The sequence below is a fragment of the Typopeltis vanoorti genome, chromosome 13 (assembly GCF_054136105.1).
Source record: "Typopeltis vanoorti isolate ZY-2024b chromosome 13, IOZ_Tvanoo_1.0, whole genome shotgun sequence".
NCBI classification, from domain to species: Eukaryota; Metazoa; Arthropoda; class Arachnida; order Uropygi; family Thelyphonidae; genus Typopeltis; species Typopeltis vanoorti.
Window position 1 is genome coordinate 96,268,097 of NC_143561.1, and position 25,853 is coordinate 96,293,949.

At 36.3% G+C, this 25,853-nt stretch overlaps 1 protein-coding gene across 2 annotated transcripts in view; it reads left to right on the plus strand.

Annotated features, from left to right (window-relative positions):
• Nucleotides 1–25,853, plus strand: part of LOC150100394 (coenzyme Q-binding protein COQ10 homolog B, mitochondrial) — a 92,744-nt gene that overhangs the window by 22,951 nt on the left and 43,940 nt on the right. For both annotated transcript variants that reach the window (XM_090402754.1, XM_090402753.1), the window contains exons 2-4: nt 1,744–1,866; nt 12,442–12,634; nt 21,821–21,922. In XM_090402754.1, the coding sequence (XP_090258880.1) occupies nt 1,744–1,866; nt 12,442–12,634; nt 21,821–21,922 (418 nt within the window). The remainder of the gene's footprint in view (nt 1–1,743; nt 1,867–12,441; nt 12,635–21,820; nt 21,923–25,853) is intronic.

Genomic DNA, 25,853 nt, shown 5'->3' on the forward strand with positions numbered 1-25,853 from the left:
TTGCTTGATTCCCTTTCAGAATAGTTAAGAACGAGAATGATCTCTTTGAACTAGAAGAACGGTGTGCATATGAAGAAGAAGAAAAGGAGTGTGAACAAGAAGAGAACGTTACGACTAAGAAGCTAACTGCATAAAAAAACTTTAGCTAATTTTCAATCACATTGAGTATTCTAAGGAAATTTTGGTTGATCCTGATATGGAATGAAGCTTTGAAGTCCACAGAAATTTGCAATAGCTGGCGATCGCTTTATCAAGCGATCGCCAGCTATTGCAAATTATATGACAAGATGAAATGTCGAGCATGATTCAAATATCTTTACTTAATTTTTTTGTAAAAAAGTAGCTCAATCAAATGTTTAGACATTAAATAAAAATTTAAGCAATTGATTTTTATTAACTTTAATGATTTTATCCTCTAATATAGCTTATATTGTAATTTTTTTTTCAAAATTTTCACTAACTGATGGATGAATTATAATTATTTTTATGGTTATTGTATTCGATTAATGCGATTTTGCTTAGCGTGTATTAATTGATTAATTAATACACGCTAAGTGTATTAATTAATCAATTATTTGATTAATTAATGTGATTAATTAATCCATCAATTATTATTAATTGATGGATTAATTAATCACATTAAGCGAGGTTTCATGTACTGAGGCTTTTCTTATTTCTTGTGTCTTTACTCCATGTGAACTTGTGCACAATGTTATGTTGGTGTTAGTAATGTCCATGTCCTGAGCATGAGTCCAGCAAATACTTACCATTATTATCTTTATGCTTTTCTCCAAATTTTTCCGAAACATTCTTATATGCCTGGCAGGATTCATTTTATACTCTACTGTTCAGATTTCCAACAAAGACCACTTTTTCCATTTTCTTTATGTCAGTACCTGTTCTAATAACTGAAAAATTCTTCCATTTCTTCCTTAGAAGAACATTCTGGGGAGCATAGGTACAAATAAATTTCAAGTTTCATTGTCCATTTCTCCATTTTGAAGTTTGTCCATATAAAAACTTGAAACTGCCTTCCAATCGAGAAGTTTATCTTCATGCTTGGTGTTGAATGCTATTGCCACTTCTTCCTTTTGTTGATTATTATTGTCTGAATATAAAATCCTATACTTATTATTTAATAAGATCTCACCTGTTTTTGTCTTCTTTGTCTCAGCGATACCAATTATGTCTATGTGGTACTTTTCCATTTCCTCAAGTTCGGTTTCCTTTCCATTAATACTCCTTATATTGATGGTTCCTATCTTAAGTTGGGTTTATTCTTCTTCTTCTAGATGCTAAATTGGAGCTTGTTCCAGTAGCTGAGAAGTAGGGGCCTTGTTTAATGGGTAACCTCCCAGCCAGCATGAAATTTCATCATGTACCATCATATGTATTTGTACCATCATATGCATTTGTGGTTTAAGCCAATAGAGAGTACAGTTTGATCGGCTAAGTCCCAAATTGCCAGCCCATCCTCGTTCATTCAGTACCCAGTAGATACTTAGTAATTGGGCACACCACGTGAAGGTGAGGATTAGACATTAGGTCAGAAGTCCCGATCGATTAATGGCATTGTTATTATCATAATCATTTTGCTCTCCGTGATTAATTGTTATAAATTTTACCAGTATGTGAAGACAGATTAATTGTCAGCGTAGTTAAATTGTCCTACTGATGCACATTGTTTAGGAACAAGCTGTTGCTTATTTACTATTAATTTTTTTAATTTTTTTTCTGCTCTAGGTCACGATTAGTATTATATCATGCACATTCAGTTGGTACAGTAAAGACCTGCTCACGCACTTTTTTTAATTTACCTGGTGGTTCCGGGAGGCACAGAGAATATTCGGAACGAAGGCTTATAGGGTAATTATTTCAGATTTTCAGTTTCCAAATACAGTTATAATCAAATCAAAAGAAGTACAGTTGTATGCATGAATACTCAGGGGTTCGCATTTTATAATTAGGTACACATATGAACACACACAGTCATATGGTATTTCATGTTATGCTGTATATTTATTTAGCATTACATAAGTTGATTTTAATAGTTATAGTTCATTTGATATTTAACATTTTGTGCTTTATTCTTTTTTTAAATTATCTCATTATATATATATATATATATATATATATATTTTTTTTTTTTTTTTTTTTTTTCTAAATGTTAACTTTATAATTTTGTTCAAAAAATGTACCTGGTTGGCACTTCTTACTCACTAACCAACAGCCTTGGGTTCACTTTGCCTAGTGCAGGCATAGATGTCTGTGAATATTTTAGGGTAGTGGATGAATTTTATTGCCCTTTTTGAGACCATCAACATAGATTATATAACTCTTCCTGCTCATGGTACTAATGTACAAGAAGTTTACAAACTTTATTGGTTGGAATTCACTTAAGCTTTTAATGGTATGGTTACTATCACTTCTGCTGCTGATGTTGAATGTCATCAATACATTTTTTCATACAGGATGATTCTTCCAGATGTCTTTGAGGAATGTGTAATTTTAATCCCAGGGCTCTGTGTTAAAAATTGATGATTTACTGTACTATAATAAAATTAGTTTAATCCTTTATCCAAGTGTGAGCAAACAAAGTTTGCACCTGAAAGTATCTTCAGGACTGGGGTAAGGTGGTCCAACTCGTTGCAAAGGTGGAGCAAGCTACCAACACTCCTATCTCAGTATCTCCTATAATGCAAAACACATCTCCTTGCAGATATGTCTAATGTTATGCATTAAGGGAAGGGCCACTACTCAGACTAGTTTCGACCTTTATTGAGGTCTCTTCAGTGGGAGCCAGGCCCAAGTGGAGATAACAGGCAGAAGCATTAGCAGGTCATAGCAGTGTGGTGTTGTACCACCTTACCCCAGTCCTGAAGATACTTTCAGGCGCAAACTTTGTTTGCTCACACTTGGATAAAGGATTAAACTAATTTTATTATACTCTAACCAAGTGAAAAATAAACTTTCAACATCTTTCTCTAAATACAAAGTAATTTATTAAAAAAGGGTGGCACACCATTTGGCAACTCCTATAGGTAGAGATGACCTGCTAATGCTTCTGCCTGTTATCTCCGCTTGGGCCTGGCTCCCACTGAAGAGACCTCAATAAAGGTCGAAACTAGTCTGGGTAGTGGCCCTTCCCTTAATGCATAACATTAGACATATCCGCAAGGAGATGTGTTTTGCATTATAGGAGATACTGAGATAGGAGTGTTGGTAGCCTGCTCCACCTTTGCAACGAGTTGCCTGGTGTTGTACCACCTTACCCCAGTCCTGAAGATACTTTCAGGCGCAAACTTTGTTTGCTCACACTTGGATAAAGGATTAAACTAATTTTATTATACTCTAACCAAGTGAAAAATAAACTTTCAACATTTTTCTCTAAATCCAGATTTACTGTACTATAATAACAAGCATAGCTGAAGTGTTCATGTGATGATCCCTTTCAGCTTGTTTACAAGCTGGGGATTCTGCTGCCAGCGATCTACAGTACAGTATAATATAATACAGTACAGTACAATCTTCTATAGTTTTCTACAGTTTTATAGTGCTACTAGCATCCTCTTTATCAGAGACACAATGGCTAAAATTAAATGGCCCTTATGGGAACCGGCCCTAACAATCATATGACACAATATAGAGGCCCTCTCCTTTAAAAGAAGATCTTATTGCAAAAATGTGTAAAGAACAAAAATGTGATATATTATGTCTACTGGAGACACACAAAGGACCTCAACAAGCCAGACCTAAAATCGCTAGAATGAAGCTCATTAAAGAAATACCACATGAAAAATATGAAAGTGCTATTTTCACTCGGCAGGAGATTCAGGTTACAGGATGCCTAACCACAAGCCAAAATAACATAGAAATCCTTTGAATAGATCTGGGTAACATCAGTGTTTTCTCAGTATATAAACCACCTAGTATAACTTTTGCTTTTGAAATTTCCCAGTATTTGACGCAAAGGAAACCTGCTATTATTATAGGCGACTTTCATAGCACACAGTGGGGTTATAGTGAAACAAATCAGAATGGAGAGTTAGTCGAACAGTGGGTTGAAAGTAATCAAATGAGTCTTATACACCATCCTAAACAGCCATCATCATTTAACAGTGGAAGAGATGGAAATGAGGATATAACCCAGACCTTGGATTTGTTAGTAATAGAATAGTTAATCTGTGTACTAAACAGGTACTTGCACCAATCTCAAGTTCACAACATAGACCAATAATGCTGCAAGTTTTCCCACCAGTCCGACTTAAGGAGATCCCACTTAGAAGACACTTTAATTTTAAAAAAGCTATCTGGGAACGGTTCTCCAGAGAATTAGACATAAACTTGTCCAACATTTCACCAATACCAGAAAATTATGGAAAGTTCATCAAAGCTATTAGATGGTCTGCTACCAGGCACATCCCAAGAGGTTGTAGAACATGTTATATTCCAGGTTTTACAGAACACAATGTGGAAATATATGAAAGATATTGTGACCTATATGATAAAAATCCATTTTCATCAGAAACAATTGACACAGTCCAGGAACTTATAGCAGCACTGTCTGAAAAAAAGAAGTCAACAATGTGCAGAGAAAATTAAAAGCTTAGATGTGAAACACAGTAGCAGGAAAGCCTGGCCTTTACTCAAAAAATTATCTGGTGATCCCACAACAGCAGTAACCGAAGTTAATATAAATGCAAACCAAATTGCAACTCCGCTATCTCTGAATGGTAAATTGAACACCAAAGTTAAAATATCTAAAAATTACATTAAAAAAGTTATTCAGAAAATAATCTCTTCGACGAACCATTTACTAAAGAGGACCTAGAAAATACCCTAAAAGCCTTAAAACCGTGAAAAGCTGCTGGTATAGATGATAACAGAAATGAGATACTAAGAAATCTGGGAGAAAAGGCAAAGGAGTGGCTGTTAGAATTTTTCAACTTTTGTTGGAAATTTGCTAAAATACCCAGCATATGGTGACAAACGAAAGTAATACCTATCCTGAAACCAGGTAAGCCTGCTGAGGATCTAAAGAGCTACAGGCCTATGGCTCTCTTATGCACAACGCTGAAGCTGTATGAGAGGATAATCTTGAACAGACTAAGCCCAGAAATAGAGAAAGTGCTGATAAAAGAACAGGCAGGATTTAGACCAGGAAGATCATGCACTGCAAGTATAAAACTTAACACAGTTTATTGAGGATGGCTTTGAAAGGGGATTAGCAACAGGAGCTGTATTTATAGATTTGACAGCAGCATATGACTCACTAAATCTTAGAAAGCTTATAGTCAAAATTTACAGCATGACAAACAGCTATCGGTTAGTGGAGGTATTCAGATCGCTGCTATTCAGCAGGAGATGCTTTGTTGATTTTCAAGGAAAAAAGAGCAAATGGCATATCCAGAAAAATGGTCTACCTCAGGGAAGTGTGCTCTCTCCCCTCCTTTAATATATATACTAACGTGGTTCACTCAAGAACCTTATGTGCAGATGACCAGGCAATAGCTTATCAAGCAAAATCCTTTGATAACATTGAGAAGAAGCTCACACAAGAACTAGAAACCCTTACAGTTTACTATAAGGAAAACCAACTGAAATCAAATCCCAGTAAAACTGAAATGTGTCTTTTCCATCTCAATAATAGGGAGGCAAGGAGAGAGTTGAATATAGAGTGGAATGCCGTGAAATTGGTCAATTATCGAAATCCAACTTACCCAGGTGTCACACTAGATAGGACCTTAAATTATAAGCGACACATAGAGAAGACAGCAGCTAAAATTCAAACATGTAATAATATCCTATGCCGATTAACATCATTTCAGTGGGGTGCAAGTCCACAAGTACTGCACACCTCTGCACTGGCACTTTGCTTTTCAACAGTTGAGTATGCTAGTCCTGTTTGTGAAAGATCATCACATGTCAAAATTATGGACAAGGTTTTTAATGAAACGTGTCGGCACATTACCAGCTGCCTTAAGCCTACAAAAATTGACCAGCTATACTCACTGTCTGGAATTGCACCACCTTATATCAGAACAACACAGAGTAGATATGAGCGGAAACAACTAAATGATGAACAGCATCTTTTGTATGGACATGTTGCAGTAAATAGGAGGCTAAACTAAAGGAAAAGTTTTATTCACTCAGTGGAATTGTTGGTTGATTCCATAAAAGCCACAAGGCCAAAAATGTGGCAAGAACAAGCTCCAGAGGCTCTGAATTTAAACAAATTTCTTCCAGCTTACATCTAGACTGGCAAAGATGGAAGACATTGAATAGACTTTGTTCTGGAATGGGCAGAATATGGCCAGATTGGGCTACACAGACAAAATGTGGTGAAACACAAACTATGGATCATCTTTTGCAATGCTGTCTAATGGACATTAATAATATATGTACCTGAGAAGATTTAATGTGGTGTAATGAAACAGCTTTAAAGTATATTAATCATCACTGGATGAGTGAAATTTGACATTTTATGTTTTTGTATAATATTTTATGCAAGTGGCATTTTTGTCTCTTAATGTATGCTTTTAATCCATATTCTTTTAATGTCTATTTCTTTAAATGTATGCTTTTAATCACTTATATTTATGATCTTACATTTTCTGTAGTTCGCACACAAAATAAATAAATAAATAACAAGCAACAAAACACTAATAAAGATGTGAACCACATAGCTACATTCAAATTACAGATAACATCTTATCTTTCAGCACTCAGCTCTGGTTTTAAAATCTGAGTTTTATTATCAGATAAATTCATTTAAATACTTTCTGCATACACTACATTATTTATAGCCCAACAGCACAAGTTGATATGAGCCACTGAAAAATAGTGGGTAGCTTTTGAGGCAGTGTGGTGTAAAATTCACCAGACTAATAGAACAAAATATACAGTTGCTTGCTGTTATAGGCTGAAGAGAGATTTCAGGGATGATATGAAAGACATGTCCCATTAGTACAATAAGTGCTGGTCAAGTAATTATTACAGGGGGACTTCAGCTATGGAGCTATAGATTTGGAAGGAGGAAAGATCAAATGGCAGGAAGGAAATGGAATTTATACATTTACTGAGAGATAATTACTTGAAGAAGCATGTGATGGAATGGACTTGGGTTATGAGAGTCATGGATCTGATCATAGAGTCCAAAGACCTATCCATAACTAAGGTGACCATGCTGCCTCTAATTACAGAGAGTGATCATGCAGTCTTGATCTGCGATGTTGCAAAATATGTGGAATTTTCAGTTAAGAAGGAGTATTTGTGGGTCTACAAAGACAGGTGCCTATGACAAGCATCGTCTTCGGAGCTCGTTGAGGAAACTCCAAAGACTATGCACTGTCGAAACAGCTCACACCCTGTTACTCCCACCCCTGATCTTATTCCACCATATCCTTCCCCTTCCCAAAAAATTTCTATTTTCTCTTGATCTAGACACTCTTGATTTAATCAAGTCTAAATTTCCCCCAGATATTTTTGAATTATTTCAATTTACCATGAATGCAGGTTACTTTACATGGGGGGGGGGGAATTCTACAAACAGATTAATGGTACTGCTATGGGTTCCCCCCCTCTCTCCCCCGTTAGCAAATTTTTACATGGAACACTTTGAAAACAAAGTACTTACCACAGCTACATACAAGCCACAAGTGTGGTTACACTATGTAGATGATGTATTTGCCATCTGGCCCCATGGAAGACACTTTGGATGCTTTTGTCACCTACCTAAACAGCCAACACCCCAAAATTCACTTCATAGTAGAAAAAGAATCAAATAACTGTTTACCATTTCTTGACACATTAGTCACCCGCCTTTCAGATGGATCACTATCTTTTTCTATTTACAGAAAGCCTACACACACAGGAAGATACCTACATAAACAATCACATCATCATCCAGTCCAGCAGTACGGCATTTTAAAAACACTTACACACAGAACCAGAGCCATTTGTTCTAACGATACAGCTCTGACCACTGAACTCCAATACCTGCGCCATATGTTCTTAGCCAACGGCTACAATCCCTATAAAATAGATAAAATACTACATAGGCCCATTACTCTGCCCTCCCCTAATACACAAGAATACGACATGACCATTTCTATTCCCTATATCAGAGGTACATCAGAAAAGATAGCCAAAGTATTGTTGAAACATGGCCTTCGCACCACTTTCAAACCTCATGTCAAGCTGGCAACTCTGATCCGCTCGCCTAAGGATAAACTTCGCCCTTTAGCACATCCAGGAGTGTATGAAGTTCTATGTGACTGTGACTTGGCCTATTATGGGCAAACAGGAAGATCAGTGAACATCCGCCTGGAAGAACATGAAAGATACATTCGCTACTATTACTATGGCAAGTCGGCACTGGCAGACCACGCTTTGGACACTCCTTCACACAGGATTAGATGGAGGAAAATGAATGTGCTATTTAGGAGTCGTTATAGATCTGAAAGATTATTTTTTGAGTCAGCAATGGCTTTGGATAATTCTCCCAACCTTAACAAATATGGTTGCATTAATTTGCCAAAAATTTGGGAGACGGTTATCCTTAAGAAAAACTTCTGGATAACTGCTTGTTTTTTTTTTTTTCTTTTTTTTTTTTTTTCTTTTTTTTTTATTGGGTGGAATGCTTTGCCAGAACTGGTTGTGAATGCTTCAACTGTGAATGAATTTAAGGAGAGATATGACAGGTATTGTGTAAATAATGGTTAGTGTGTCAATGTCGGGTCTCCCGCAATGAGTCTTTTGACTCCATGGAGACACCGTTAAAAAATAATAATAATAATAATAAAACATCTTTGTTGATAAAAGTGTTTGTGGTGTTGTTAATACCGTGAAAAATAAGTCATGAATAACCATCAACACCTAAGCTTATCTGTTAGATCTATAAGCTAAAATTGGTTTGAACACAGTCTTCTATACAGTTACTTCAGTGTCTTGATCAATTTTCTTTTTTCCTTATAAATTTATTCAATTGACTCACCACTTTATCAGCTTACTTATTTTCCTTATTTTCTTGCCTTATTTCCATATTTAATTTGCCAGCTTCACAAAAAATTATGATTAAATATCTGAAGTGTTTTAATTGTTCTATAGGTTCCCTTTTCAGGATGCACCTCATGTTTTCAACATTCTTGCCTATTTTCATAGTCTTTGTCTTTTCTTTTCGTTTCTTTTTTTTTTCTAATTTTCATGCCAAAATCTTACCATAGTCATTCAGTTTTGTTAAGGAATTTATACCAACTTGTACTGGATTCATTTATTATTTTAACTTCATTAGCATAAAGTAAAGAGCTGAGGTTAACATATCCAATTTTGGTATCAGATTTAGTGCCACTTTCCTTCATAATGTGAACCATATAGCTAATTATCATCATCATCGAATTCCTGCCATGTACTCTCAAGGGGGTGTACAGGATATGATAGTACTACATGAAAACTTTACATCATTACTAACTTCCTATCTACAACTTTCCTCCAAATCAGTCTGTTACTTGTCAAGATTACTGTATCAATCCACTTATATCTTGGTCTTCCTCTGGGTCTTTTTCCTGCCAACCTGGCAGAGAATACTTGTTTTGCTAATCTTTCTTTGCCCATTCTGTTTTAAGTGACCATACCACCTGAGATTAGCTCTGCTAACACATTCCTGGATGCTGACAATCTCAAGTTCTTTCCTAATATCCTAATTTTTAATATGTGATTGCCATTGATGCCATCTGTTCGTGCTCCTAATCTTTCTCAGGACTCTCATATCTTCAGTCTCTAGTCTTTGGTCAAGTGTTTTACTTCTGACCCAGCTATCAGATCCATAAGTTAAAACTGGTTTGAACACTGTCTTGTATACAGCTAATTTAGTGTTCTGACTAATTTCTCTCTTATTCCATATGAATTTATTCAATTGACTTCCTACCATACTACCAGCTTTGTTGATTCTGTTCTCTATTTCCATATTTAATTTTCTTCCATCCCTCTTCACTAAAAATCGTGCCTAAGTAGCTGAAATGTTTTAATTGTTCCACAGGTTCTCCATTCGCAACGCACTTGACATTTTCAGTGATTCTGCTTATTTTCATTGTCTTTCGCTTGTTATTGCTGACCTTCATACCATATCTATTACAACAGTTATTCAATTTACTCAGGAAATCTTGCAGACTTGTAGCGGATTTATTTGAAAGTATAACATCATCTGCATAAAGCAAAGTGTTGACATTAACATCTCCAATTTTGATATCAGGTTTAATACACTTTCCTTCATAATGTGATCCATATACATAATAAACAACAGAGGGGATAAGGAAAAGTTGGTCCTTGTTGGGGATCCAATAATCTGTGTATTTTAGTCTACAGTTCACATTTGAGAGCTGCTCAAATTTTATTCGCTTTAAAACTTTCTTACATGTTCTTCTTTTCAATATGAAATTTAATTTTATTCTGCTCAAGACTAAATAGTGATCGCTTCCAATTTCAAATCCTCTGTACACTCTGGTGTCCTGCACCAGGGAGAAACATCACTATCAACAATAACATAGTTAATGAGACTTTTCTTATTCCATGCCTCTTCTCTCCATGTAAATTTGCGTATATTTTTATGTTGGAACATGGTGTTAGTAATAACCAGTCCATGTCCTGAGCAGAAATCCAACAGGTATTTGCCATTATTATTAGCTTTGCTCTTTTCTCCAAATTTTCCCAAAATATTTTTGTATGTCTGACAATCATTTCTTACTCAGCTATTTAGATCCCCAACAAGGACCAACTTTTCCTTTTTCATTGTGTCAGTTGCTTTCTCTAAAGCTTCAAAAAATTCCTCCACTTCTACCTTAGTAGAACATTCTGTGAGACGATAGATACAAATAAGTCTCATTGTCCAGTTTCCCATTCTCATATTTGTCCACATCACTCTGCTTGAGACTCCCTGCCATTCAAGAAGATTAGCCTCGTATTTAGTGTTGAATACTATGGCTACTGCTTCTTTTCCTTGATTGTCATTGTCTAATATAACATTTTGTATTTATTACTCAGAAAGATCTCACCAGTTTTGTCTGTTTTGTTTCAGTCATGTCAGTCTGGTACTTATCTCGTTCCTTAGCGCCATTTCTTTGCCATTCAGGCTTCTTATGTTGATAGTACTGATCTTTAACTCTGGCAATGTTGAGTTGGGGTGTGTTTTAGGATTTGTTCCAGTAGCTGACTTTTTGCTGTTTGTCCTTATTATTTGTTAATTACTATATAGTTGCGAATAATAATTATTATTATTATACGTGCACCTTCGTGAAGTCCAAAGACTCATTGCAGGAGACCTACTCTATCTACATAATCTGTCATACCTCTCCTTGAACTCATCCTCTCTACTGCTTCCTCATCCCCAAGAAATCCAGATGTGGGCATATCAAAGCCTTATAAAGAGGAATAACAACTTCCTTCTCTACGTGTTAATGTGTTTTTCAATAGCCAAGTAATCTTATGGGGTACTTTAGCAATATGTCCTCTAAACTTTAACTCTCTGTCTACCATCACCCCTAAATCTCTAGCTTCATCTATTTCTTGGAATAGATGAAGCTAGAGATTTAGGGGATACACTGCTTGTAATCTATTTTTCTCAAAATGCATAACTTTACATTTCTACACACTACTGATACTCATATCTTTTGGCCATATACACACACCATGTGCTCTGCAGATTCTCATCTAAAAAGAAAAGCACTTTTATTAAAGCTACTTTAATCTCTTTTGGTTACAACTCTGATATTATTACAAAAATAATAGAGAGTTATGGCTTTCTTCTCAAGAAGACCCATCCCACATGTCAAAGGCTGAAGTGAAAAATAAATTAACTTTTCTTCCACCTGTTCCAAAAGATTAGTGTTCTCTTTCTCTTTTGTATCCAGGTATTTTATTGAATTTTTTATTGCTGCAGACTTCCATATTATGGGGGAGACATAATTTTAGAGACACCCTATTTCTACAAGACACAGGCCTCATTGGAAAATGACTAAAGCATTAAAGCCAGTTTTGTTAGAAAGCTTGCATAAAGAAAGTTGTAAAACTCTTATTCATCAATGAAACTCAAATAGGAACGATTTTCTAAGTTTTTTCATCAGTAATTTAATTTTCCTTTAGTGATTACAGATTAAGTCATATGTTATAATTTTTAACTGTTATATTTTATTTTCTCTAAGTATTGATAATGATCATGAAACATGGCTGAAATTTTTTCATTCATTGAATGATATTTTGTTCTCAATGTTTTTGCTATAGCAAAGCTTCCCGTTATGACAAGCTATTTCTGTGGTCTCTACACATTAGCAGAAGTGAACATCGACTGTATTATGATATCTAAAGGGCTTTCATTGTATTATGATTGACATTATAATATATCTGAAGGGCTTTCACTGTTATTTAATTTAATTATTTTTAAATCTCTAGGTACTCCATGACTCAACTATTTGAAGTGGTTTCAGGAGTAGAACACTATCAGCAGTTTGTTCCATGGTGCACACGTTCTGTAGTTACTAAAAGGAGTCCTCATTATTTAAGAGCTGATATGGAAATTGGATTTAGTCCTCTTGTTGAACGCTACACTTCTTCTGTTACCCTAGCTAGGCCACATTTAGTGAAGGTAAATGTTTTAATAAGTACTTGTTAGTTAAATTTGTCTTAGTTACATTCATAAATATAATATCAGTACAGATGCAGCATGTAGGATATCAGCACAGAAGAGTGTTCAGTTGAACTGACTATTCTTTTGACCAGGCTATATAATTTGAGTCTCAGAAAATGGAAGATTCCACAGGAGTGGAAAGAACATGGTAATCATTGCACAAGGGTAGTGCAAAGACTGATGTATCCGGCTATTGACCAATCAGTATCTCAGGAGTTGTGGTGAAGATTTTCGAAAAATTGGTTAGGGCTTGCATTCAGAAATAGGTTGTCAGAGAATCTCTACTTTGCAATGAAAAGCATGAGTTAACAAAGGAAAATAATGTTACCTTTGAGTTAGACAAGGGAATGGATACACTTTTGCATTTCTAATTCTCAAAACTCCACTCTTTCTAAACAAAAATTTAACTGTCATCTTCATTAATCACTTTTCATCTAACTTTGCTTTCATTTAAGACACTGTTGAACTCCTTTTTGTCTCAGATGTGAATATGAATACTGGTGGAAAGGCTTAGCCATTGATCATAACTGTATTTTTTAAGGAAATTACATGTAGACTAATATATTAACTATAAAATAAATTTAATTAATACTTCTATTATTTCAGTAAAATCAAATTGCCATCATTGGGAAACAAAATATAATATGATATGTGCATGTAGGCACTACACTAAGTAATGAGGCTGAAGCATATCAACTGAAAGTAAGCCCAAATTCCTAAATAGCATCCCATGGTGCACTAAATTGGACATCCTTGGCTGTTGGGCTGAAGTACGGAGGATGAAAGCATCTCAAATTTGGGACAGTTTCTTGCAACCAAATTTGTGGAGGTTAGGGTAGTATCCTATGGCAGTGTCCAAAACATTGTGGATTGGGTGCTGTTATCTGAACTGATTAATTTTATCCTGTTATATAAAGTTTTAATAATCCCATGCTGTTTGGGGTGGTTACTGTTTGTGAATGTATCTACTAGTGTGAGGGAGTCTTCTGTAAATGAAGAATTCTAGGGATCCATCATGCTGGCATGTAATTAAAGTGTCTAAGAAGGGGAGACTTATTTTATTTTTCTAATGTGAATGAGATCCTAGGATGTTGATTGTTTAAGTTTATTAAATAGTATCCCCTAATGCAGTAAATTAGGCATCCTTGGCTGTTGGGCTGAAGTACAGAGGATGAAAGCGTTCCAAATTTTGCACAGTTTCTTGTAACCAAATTTGTCGAGGTTAGGGTAGTATCCTACGACAGTGTCCAAAATATTGTTGGCAAGTCTTACAGGACTGTAATGAATATAATATACTAATATATTAATAATATATTAATATATTAGTCCACATTGTAATTTCCTTAAAAAATACACTTATCAATGGAGAATACTTGCATATGTTTGGTCTGATATCTCTTGTCTGATAGCTTTCAATCTAAATCTTCCTCCTATCAATTTTCTTAAGCTAATCCAGCTTGTTCTTCTGCCAGTCTCTTCCAATTTTTCTCAGCTTCTTTTCAAGTATGCTTGCATAAATCTTACCTGGACACACTTAGTGGAGAAATTCCTCTGTATTTTCACAATCAGCTTTAGTCTCTTTTTTTATAAATAGGATATGAATTCCAACCATCTAGAATTTTACTTTCTGACCAGGTCTTCTAACTGAATTATGCAGTATAGCCACAAAACTTTTATACTTCCATTTCTGGGTTGAATATTCATCTCATTCAACTATCTTTCCACGTTTCAGGTAACTTTTGATAACTTTTTATACCTCAAGTATTGATGTGTGCTCCTGTTTGCATTCCTCGAAAGTAATCATTCCAGACATATAGAATATCCTTATCTTCATGTCATCTTAATCATCTTAGGTTCCTTTTACAGTACTCTTTCCTCCATTCCTAATTTTTTTTTGAATAGCCTCCAGAACATTTTGCCACCTTTAGGATATTCATCTTCTATATTCATACTGAAGTCTTACCATGACTTTTGTTTCACTACTTTTACATGTATTAGCTCTCTAACACTTTTCTCCACATTGTTTAGGGCATTTTCTTATTTGTGAGGAACTTTTGATGTCTTCTTCTTTACCTACATTGCTTCTTCAACTTTTTTTTTTGTCCCCATGGTGTTCTTATTTTTCTGCCCTTGCAGCCAACTTGGGGTAAAGTTACCCCCCCCCCCAGCTGAATCAATCAGTGTTTTCTTCAGAGTTTGCCACTGAGACTCCAAGGTTTGGGCCTGGTTTTCAAACTCTTCCATTTTTGTTTGAATAAAGTTCGTATAGTTAATTCTACAGTTTACCTGTAAAAGCTGCTCAATTAATTTGCTACTCTGCTGTTTAGATCTCCAACGAGGACCACTTTTGTCAGCTGCCTGCCCCTAATGACTTGAAAATTTTCTCTACTTCTTCCTTAGGAAAAATCTTCCTTCGGATCATAGATGCAAATAAGTTTTATTGTTCATTTTCCCCATTCAAGAAGTTTATCTATAAACTGAAAATTAGCTCATATGCAATCCTAAAAAGGGCAACAAAGTTTCTGTTGTCAAGACTTCAGTTCTTTCTCGAGTAATGGTGCAATCTACTAGCAGTTCACTTGCACATTAGGTTCTTTTTGCTTATTTTCCACCCAGCATTTGAACAGATGCATTGAAAAAGTTTGGAGAAACTCGTGTGATTAATCTTTAATTAGGCATTTGATTTGTTTGGAACAAAGATGCCTTTAAGTCATATATCTTATAGTCATTTCCTTTAATTGCATGTTATGTATAATGGTGGATATTTATCATCAAATTTTACAAATAACACTGGGATATTACAAGGCTTTGATCTTTCACCTGCTCTTTTTCTGATCCGTTCCACAGTTTTCCTGATGACAGTACATCACACATTTCTTTTTTATTTGACAACCTTTGCACTATACAAATCAAGAAATTTTCTTGACTCTACTTATGTAGTCCTAAATTCTCCAAAATCATTCTTTAATCGAATTTCGATGGCAAGGTTATCAGAATCTCACTGAAGCAAAACTCTCATTTTTGTCTTATTCCTGGAAAAAAAATCTTTCAATCTTAATTCTCCAGACAAGATGAGAATTCTCTTCTTGGAATGATTTTAACCTCTACTCTTTCTTGGCACAAACATATTACAAATATTGCCTCCTAAGCAACCAAAAAATCAGGTCTCTTTTGCTTCATTACTTTTTCAACATTACAAACCATAAACCAATTTACCATTGAGTAATACAGGATGATTAAAATTAAAGTATCTGTTCGAGGTCTTGTGGAGCGCCACCTAGTGATCCAAATGCTACAAAACTGTGGAAATATATTATGCATCATGTGGAAGCGATATCTGAGGGGGGGAAAGAAAGTAGTTTCGAAATTCACCACCAGGGGTGCTGTGTCGTGTACCAGATGTAGTAAGTTTTCTGTGTGTGTAAGAAGGAGAAAAGTGACAATCAGAAATAACATATTTTTATTCACTTCCATTATGCATCACGGGCTGTATTGTTCAGTGTGCTACTCTTCCCAGTATGCTACAAAATGCATCCTTTGCAAACTGCAGAGGATGCATTTTGTAGCATACCCGAAAAAAAAAACAATTCGCAACTGATTTTGTACACAGATGCTGTCTTTCAGTGCTGGCAAGTTATCAGGATGATCTGGATAAAACCTGTATGAGAAATCTCTAGAGCAAGAGGTCATAGGAGATCAAATCAGGTGAATGAGGCAGCCATGTAGAGGAAAACACACAGCTGATCACTCTGGCTTCCATGAAATGTTCTCGAAGAACCTCCTGTATGGACCGACTTTTATGAGGAGGGGACCCCATCTTGCATGAAAATGACCAAATTCATGCACAGGCACTGCTGTAGCACAACAAAATTGTTTATTATATCACGATACTGCTCTTCAGTAACTGAGTAGGTAGCAGGACCTAACTGGTGAATGTCCTCAAAGAAGAATGGTCTAATGATAAACGAAGCTGTAAACCCACCAGACAGTAACTTGGGGTGAATGCAAAGGAATTTGTTGGATTGCATGCAGGTTTTGTGTAGCCCATACCTGGAAATTGTGGGTAAAGTCCTGCGGGTGCAAATCCTATGTCACAGTTACCTTGAATGGGTGGAAATACAGAGACTCTTCCATAGAATTTTCCAGATTGTGTAAGGCACATCCACCTGTCTTGACACAGCATGTGCATTGCAGCAACCAACGCTATTATTCATGGCCTACTTCACAAAGGCAGTTGCAACTTCATCCGCTCGTTGTGAACTAATTGGTTTGCAACCTCTGCCAGGTCTAATTCCCACGATCTCGTTTCTTCAAGATGACTAATCATTCCTCGCAGAGCATAGTGGACCTCGTTGACAGACATCCAGGTGACAAAATTTGCAGGATGCAGCAACAGCATTGCAATTTTTTAGGTAGTTCAGCTTCACGAGCAAAGCCCAATGGGGAAAAGTTAGTGCCATCACTGTGGACATTTACCAGAATGAAGGGAAAAATCCACTGTCAAACTATTTAACCTTTAAACCCTCCTGGCACCTGCCGAGTTCCATGATATGCAAATTTCATGCATTTAGTGTTTACAGTGCCCCTGGCGATGAAGTTTGGACCCCCCCCTACTCAGATATTGCTTCTGCATGATGCACAATGTATTCCTACTAAGTTTTGCAGCATCTTGATCACTCTGTACTTGTCCTTATATCTTTTTTTTTATTTAAGATTACATGGTGGTCAGCATTCATAGTGAAGAATTTATGGAGACACGTATTAGAATAATTATTTATCATTAAGAAAGTAACATTCGATGTTTCGACTTCTGTATTGAGGTCATCATCAGGAAAGCATACGTATGTATAGGATACAAGCTACATGACACTACACTATACAAAAGTAAGATGAATCTAAATGTTTGTTAATCATTTACCTTAGCCAGACCTCTGGTGGGAAAAAAACTACATCAAACAATTTCTAAAGTTCTCTTGTATTAAGATTTTCTTCTACTATATTGGGTTGAAGATGGGTCTTCCAAATTCTTGGAATAATTAATCCATCATTCGTGTTCAGATTTGGATGATGTTTCAGCATTTCACAGGCTTCTTTGAATTTTCTTTCAAACCAGGTTTTGGTGCAGTGTAGTGACTTGGTGCCTTTCCAGTCAATTCTGTGACGTTTGGAGTGGGTGGTCTGACAGGCCTGTTTTACCATAGTGGAGGTATTTAAAGTTCATTTGTCCTGTTTGCCCCCATGTAAGGTCGGTTGCAGGTACGTAGGTTACGTACCAAATGGTTAACTACAACCTTACAAACCTAGTAAAAAGAAAAGAACAGAATTAATCAAATCAGTGACCATGCGGCCAGAGGAAACAACCAAAAAACTAATACTGCATTATGCCTGCACTCCCAGAATTTATGGCCTGCCAAAAATACACAAACCAAAAACACACCACCATGACCGATAATCGAAAGTATCGACAGTTCTAATTATCACTTAGCCAAGAAACTAGCGGCTACACTCAAGGAGTTGGTAGGTTATTTTTCCTCCTACATAAAAAATGCACAACACTTCATAAACAAAATTAGAAACATCACTTTCAACGCCGAAGATTTATTAGTCAGCTTTGACATAACTGCCCTTTTCACTAATGTCCCGATCACTGATACTATTCATCTCATACAGAACATATTTCTGCCCGATATCACAGCTCTCTTTGCCCACGTACTCTGCTCTGGATTTTCACATGGCAAAATAATTTTTATCTACAAAAAGAAGGTATGGCCATGGGCTCACCACTCTCCCCCCCCCCCCCCCCCCAATAGCTAACCTTCACATGGAAGACTTTGAGCAACAAGCTCTAGATTCTCCTAGCCTGAAGCCCAAAGGCTAGCTTAGATATGGTAATGATATTTTTGCCTTTTGGCCCCACGGGTGCAAAACATTAAATACATTCCTAAGCCACCTGAATAAACAACACAAACATATCCAATTCCCAATCAAGATTGAAAACGATAACTCTCTTTATTTTCTAGACACACATGTCATACGTCTTCCCTCAGGCTGCCTCTCCTTCACAGTCTACTGCAAACCTACATGCACAGGCCAATACATGCATAAAAATTCATACCACCATCCAACACAAAAACTAGGCTTCATCAGCACCCTCAAACACAGAGCACTAACAATTTGCTCCAAAGAACAGCTCTACCAAGAATTTGAAATTATTAGCTAACCATTTGTAAAAAAAATGGCTACAATAAGAAAACCGTTCACAAGATACTCCATAAAAATGCCATTAAAAGCAAAAAGACATGGTATGGCTATGGCATTCTCATAGCCATATCATACGTTAGAGGCATTTCTGAAACAAATCAATAGAACACTACTTAACAAAATTAAGACAACCGTCAAAATCCCTGCAAAATTAAGAAACTTACTTAGCTCTTCCATACCTTGCCCACCCAGGGGTTTACAAAATTCAATGTGCCTGTAACCTACCTTATATAGGGGGAAACAGGATGCACCATCCCAATTAGGGAAGATGAACACAAACACCATATTAAATACCTCCACTATGGTAAAACAGGCCTGTCAAACCATGCACTCCAAACATGTCACAGAATTGACTGGAAAGGCACCAAGTCCCTACACTGCACCAAAAAGTGTGGTTTGAATAAAAATTCAAAGAAGCCTTTGAAATGCTGAAACATCATCCAAATCTGAACAAGAATGGTGGATTAATTATTCCAAGAATTTGGAGGACTCATCTTCACCCTATATAGTATCCAGAACAACCCCCAAACAGAAGAAAATCTTAATGTGAGAGGATTTTTTTTTTTTTTTTTTTCCGCCAGAATTCAGGCTAGGGTAAATGATTAACAAACATTTAGATCAGTGTTTCTCAATGTGGGGCGTATGCCCCAACAGGGGGGCAATTAGAAAATGTACATGCACATATTTATATTATACTTTTCAAAACTTGGCTGACTATTATGCTCGGGGGGGGGGGGGGGGGGGGCATATAAATCTTTGAGACGTTGAGGTGGGGCATGATCCAAAAAACATTGAGAAACACTGATTTAGATTCATCTTACTTTTGTATAGTGTAGTGTCATGTAACTTGTATCCTGTACATATGTATGTTTTCCTGATGATGACCTCAATACAGAGGTTGAAACATCGAATGTTACTTTCTTAATGATAAGTAAAGTAAAACGCATGTGTTGTGTCTCCATAAATTCTTCACTATGAATTGTCCTTATATCTGGATGTGCCTCTAAAAGCTACCTAAAACTGCTTGACATGATACAGAGGAAAGGACAACAAGATTGATTAATAATCCATTACATGTCTCTGTAGTGCAACCACAAGAATGGCATGACATTTGCCCTTGTTGGGAGGCTAGGATTTGAATCTTAACTAGGGCATAGGGAACTTTTTATAAAAGGATTTTGAACTGAAGGCAAATTAGTTAGTTTCTTGTGGAGATAATAAGGATTTTCCTGCTAGAAACTTGATATTTTATCCTGCAAAACAGATGAACCTACTAAAAACTGGGTTTATATGGGACTTATGGCTTTAGTTGCCTCAGCTGTATCATATTCATTTTTCTAGTATACATATATACCCTTAAAGTACGAACAGGATAGTATGATAGCTACAGAATTAAGTTGACATTACTACTAGTTTCCTATCAGCAGTTTTCTTCCACGTTGTTATTCGTCATATCTGCACAATTGTCACGTTGTACAGTCTTCTAAAGCATTATAGACTGTATCTGTCTACTTAGATCTTTTTCTTCCTCTAGACTTTTCCTGGCATCAATCTGTTTTATTAATATTTCTTATCTCATTCTGCTTAAGTTTTTTTCTACCTTTGTTCACACATTCTTGAATGTTAATAAATCAATTTTTTTTTCCTGATAGCTTTGGTCTACTACTGATGCTTTTTCTCCCCACATTGGCTTCAGCTCTCTCATATCTAGTCTCCAGTCTTTGCAGTTGCTATTTTATTCCAACCCAACTTTCAGTTCCTGTTAAGGCCGAGTTTGAGGATCATTGATTTCTTTAAAACCTTTGACTCAATCCATAGACAAAGAATGTTTGAAAATTCTCAGTTGTTATGGCATGCTCTTGAAAATAAAGTAATAGTAGAACTGTACCAGAGTAATGGTTAATGGAGAGATAACTGAGCACTTTCCTATTTCTCTTCAGAAAGATGCTTTTGGCATCATATCCTTTTATTATTACCCTTGACTATGTATGCAGACTCACAGGAAATGGTTATGGAATAACTCTTGAAGCTTTGGCGTGACAAGCCCACATAAGCAGTCTTTGCTTTGTGGATGATGTTGAACTAATTGACTAACATTCAAACTGCCTAAAACCACCTAGAAAATTTATGTAAAAATGCAGCAGTGAGTGAGTGAGTGGGTTTGGCAGTCAGCAGCAGTAAAACTAAAGAACAGAAGGAAATATTAGACTAAATAACCATGCTCTTTAAGTAAAAGATTTTCAGTACCTTAGTTTGTACATTGATACTCTGACATAGTGAAAAGAAAGCACAAAGCTTTCAATTCCATAAAAGCCTAATATCTGGAAATCCAATGTCATTGCCACTAATACAAAAATTCATCTGTACAAAGCAATATTTATATCTGGTTCATTGCTTTTTATACATGGAATTTATACATGGAACATCGCTACTGAACAGGCAGTTGATATCATCAATTGCTTTGAGACAACATGCCTTCGATGCCTTGAAGAAAGCAAACAAAGACCTCTATGAGAAGCAATTTAGAAAAGTCAGCTAAGGTGGTTGGAACACTTTTTGCTCTCTACAGACCACTATAGAAACATGGAGAAAGAGGATGGCCAAGAAAACAGTTTTGGCAATATATAAGTAAACTTATTTTTGAAGTTGAAACTCATGAACTATCTGATATTTTTACCTAACAGAGCAACTTGGCTCATCTTCATTTAATAGACTATTTTCACGAGTTCTTGTTATATGCATATTTCTATATTTCCCTGTTAATGCATGAATAAATGATGATGATGATGAATTCTTAAATGTTTATTTATATTTCAGCACAATATGATTTATAATTTGAGAGTTGATAAAACTACAAGACTTTATTTTTCTGTGATGTGACAGGCTTGCTGTACAGATGGTCGCTTATTTAACCACTTGGAAACAGTGTGGCGTTTTGGCCCAGGACTTCCTAACAACCCTAGTACCTGTACATTAGATTTCAAAGTAAGTATTGTATTCCTCAGCATAGTTATTAACTATTTAATTTAATGGAGAAGATATGCATAATTCCTGGATCGGAACTAATAATCTGTTATTCGTAGGTTTTTCGTTTAAAAAAAAATGTGAAAAATTAAGACTAAAATCATCTGTTTTTCGAGGTGCTTAAGGGTCAAACCTGCATAACTCAGAGGAGGCCTTTTAAGGAATGAAGAACTCACCAAGGCTTCTGACCTAATGTCCAGTCCTCACTTTCTCATGGTGCACCCTGTTAAGTATCAAGCTGGAAACTGAACGAACAAGGATGGGCTGGAAATTTGGGATTTAGCCGACCAAATTGTATTCTTAATGGTTTAAACTGCAATGTAAAATGATGGTACACCATGATAGAATTTTATGCCAGTTGGGGCATCACCCAGTTAAACAAGGAATCCATTGTTTTCGCCAGGGAAAACAGCGAAAAGTGCTACTGGAACAAATCTGAAAACACATCCCAACTCAACATCACCAGAGTTAAAGATCGGTACTATCAACATAAGAAGCCTGAATGGCAAAGAAATAGAGCTAGCTTAGGAATTAGATAAGTACCAGATCGACATAATAGGGGTGACTGAAACAAAAAAGACAAAAACTGGTGAGATCTTTCTGAGCAATACAAAATGTTATATTCAGACAATGACAATCAAGGAAAAGGAGTAGCCATAGTATTCAACACAAAATACGAGGCTAATCTTCTTGAATGGCAGGCAGCCTCAAATAGAGTAATGTGGGCAAATATGAGAATTGGGGAACCAGACAATGAGACTTATTTGTTCCTATGGTCCCACAGAAGGTTCTACTAAGGTAGGAGGAATTTTTTGAGGTTTTAGAAAAAGCAACTGACACAATGAAAAATGAAAAGTTGGTCCTTGTTGGGGATCTAAATAGCAGAGTAGGAAATGATTGTCAAACATACAAAAATATTTTGGGAAAATTTGGAGAAAAGAGCAAAGCTAATAATAATGGCAAATACCTGTTGGATTTCTGCTCAGGGCATGGACTGGTTATTACTAACACCATGTTCCAACATAAAAATATGCACAAATTCACATGGAGAGAAGAGGCAAGGAATAAGAAATGTCTCATTGACTATGTTGTTGATAGTGATGTTTTCTCCCTAGTGCAGGACACCAGAGTGTACAGAGGATTTGAAATTGGAAGTGATCACTATTTAGTCTTGAGTAGGATAAAATTGAATTTCATATTGAAAAGAATAACATGTAAGAAAGTTAAAGCGAATAAAAGTTGAGCAGCTCTCAGATGTGAACTGTAGACTAAAATACACAAAGATTATTGAAGAAAAAATGAAAGTTTGAGAACAGGAACCAAACCTTGGAGATTCAGTAGCAAGCTCTGAAGAAAACATTGATTGATTCAGCCAGAGAGGCATGGTGAGGTTGTCTGCAAGAATAGAAAAATCAGAACTCCATGGTATGCACAGGAAGTTAAAGAGGCAGTAAAGGAAAAAGAAAAAAGCATATTGAAAGTTCCTGGCAAATCAGGCAGCTTGTATTCTTAGAGAATACAGAGACAAATGTAACAAAGCTAAACACTGTAAAATTAACTAAACAAAAGTCATGGGAAGACTTTTGTCAGAACAGAAAATAAATATCAGGAAGGTGGCAAAGTATTCTGGATACTGTTGAAAAAGCTCAGAAATGGAGGAGAGAGTGCTATAAAAGGAATTAGAGATGATAAATTAAAGGTGACATGAAAACCTGGGAAAAAGATATCCTTTATGTATGAAGTAATTACTTCAAAAAATTGCTAAATGAAATAAGTAGTGATAGCACAGTTGTAAAATAACACTGACCAGGCATGCAATCAGGAATACATATCCATACTTGAAGTAGAAAAAGCCATCAAAAGTGTGGAAAGGCAGCATGAGTAGATGATATTTGACTAGAAACACTCAAGTATGGAGGTACAAAAGTCTTGCAGTTACTGCGCTGCATAGTTCAGAAGGCCTGGACAGAGGGACGAATTACAGATGATTGGAGTAGAGCTCTCATGGCACCCATATACACCATCTACCAATAATTGTCTGGACACTTTAGCAATTTATAATTGATACCAGCAGGCAAACCCTAATATCGAGTATGTTCACCTTTGGCTTTGATCGCCTCCTGCGCACTTTGAGGGAGGATTTCCACCAATATGCGGCAGACATCAGTTTTGCGACAGATCAAGGACATGCTGCTGTGGACCTCAATTGTTGTTGCAATTCATCCTACAGTGTTCATTGGGGTTAAGGTCAGGACTGCACAGCCCAGGGTAGTTGTTTAGGATCCATCTCTTCATACCATTCCATAACAGCTGCAGCTTGGTGGCATGGGGGCATTGTTGTCTTGATAGTAACACGGGTCTGTTCCATAAAAACTCCACAGTCTAGGCAGCACCTGATTATTCAGAATATCAGTGTATTGAGCTACTTTCATGGAACCATGGACAACGACCAGTGATCCCACTCCCAACCAGCTGAATGCATCACACACCATTACTACTCCACCACCAAACTTTACTGTAGGTTCAACACACTGTGGTAACAAGTGTTCACCAGGTTGCCTCCACATCAACACTCTGCCATCAGACTGGAAACAAGGTAACCTTGATTCATTGCTCCAGAGTACTGTTTTCTGCTGATCAATTGTCCAGTTCACATGCTCTTTGCACCAGGCCAGACAAGCTGCCTTGTTCATTGTTGTGATGTTCGGCTTGTGTGTTGCTGTTCTTCCTTGGAAACTCGGTAAATAGAGTTCTTTTTGTACAGTAATAATGCTAACCATGGTGTTACTAGTGCTCTGGAACTCATCACGGATGTCTGTGCCGATTGTAGCTGGTTTTTGTGCGCTACCCATTTTAACATCCTCCTGTCCCTGTCAATCATTTTTGACAGCTGCCCTGGGTGTTTTCCTTCACTAGTGATGCCAGAACATCTCCATTTGTTGATCACATTGCAAACAGTTGATTTTGGATGCTCCATTGGAGTGGCAATATCATGTATGGACATGCCACCAATGTGACAGCTGACGATGACACCTCTCTTTCTCGAAGTCACTGAGTTCGTGTTGTGTTGCCATACCATCTGTATTCAACTGCTACGATGAAATACTGCTTCCTACTATCTGCACACCAATTTTTATGTTATGAACAAACCTGGAATGTTCCATAACTTCAAATAACAGGGGTGTCTGGACAATTATTGGTAGATAGTGTATAAAAAGGGAAATAAAACTGAATGTGAGAATTACAGAATAATTCTCACATTCAGTTTTATGAATGTGAGTGTGCCTGGTAAGATTTATGCAAGTATACTTGAGAAGGATTGTGGAAGGGAAGCTTGGTGAAGAACAAGCTGGATTCAGGCCAAATAGAGGCTGTCAGGATCAAATTTTCACTTTATGACAAATAGTTGAGAAATTGTGAGAATATAACAGAGATCTGTATTTAAGTTTTGTAGACTTGCAAAAGACATATGAGAAGGCACTAAGAGAAAAGCTGTTCAAAATGCTACTGTTATATAGTGTCATTGGAGCATTATATCAAGTAATACTTAGTCTTTATTAGAGTTATAAGTCAGCAGTTAGAATTCAAGGAAGTACATGAAGATGGTTTGATGTTAAATCTGGTGTCAGACAACGATGTGTATTATCCCCTCTGTTATTCATTATCTATATGGATCACATTATGAAGGAAAGCAGAATTAAAAATATACATCAAAATTGGAGATGTTAATCTGCTCTTTACTTTATGCTGATGATGTTACACTTTTAATAAATCCAGTACAAGTCTGCAAGATTCTCTGATTAAACTGAATAAATTTGGGATGAAAATTAGCGGTAACCAGGCAAAGACAATGAACATAGGCAGAAACATTGAAAACATCAACTGCATCCTG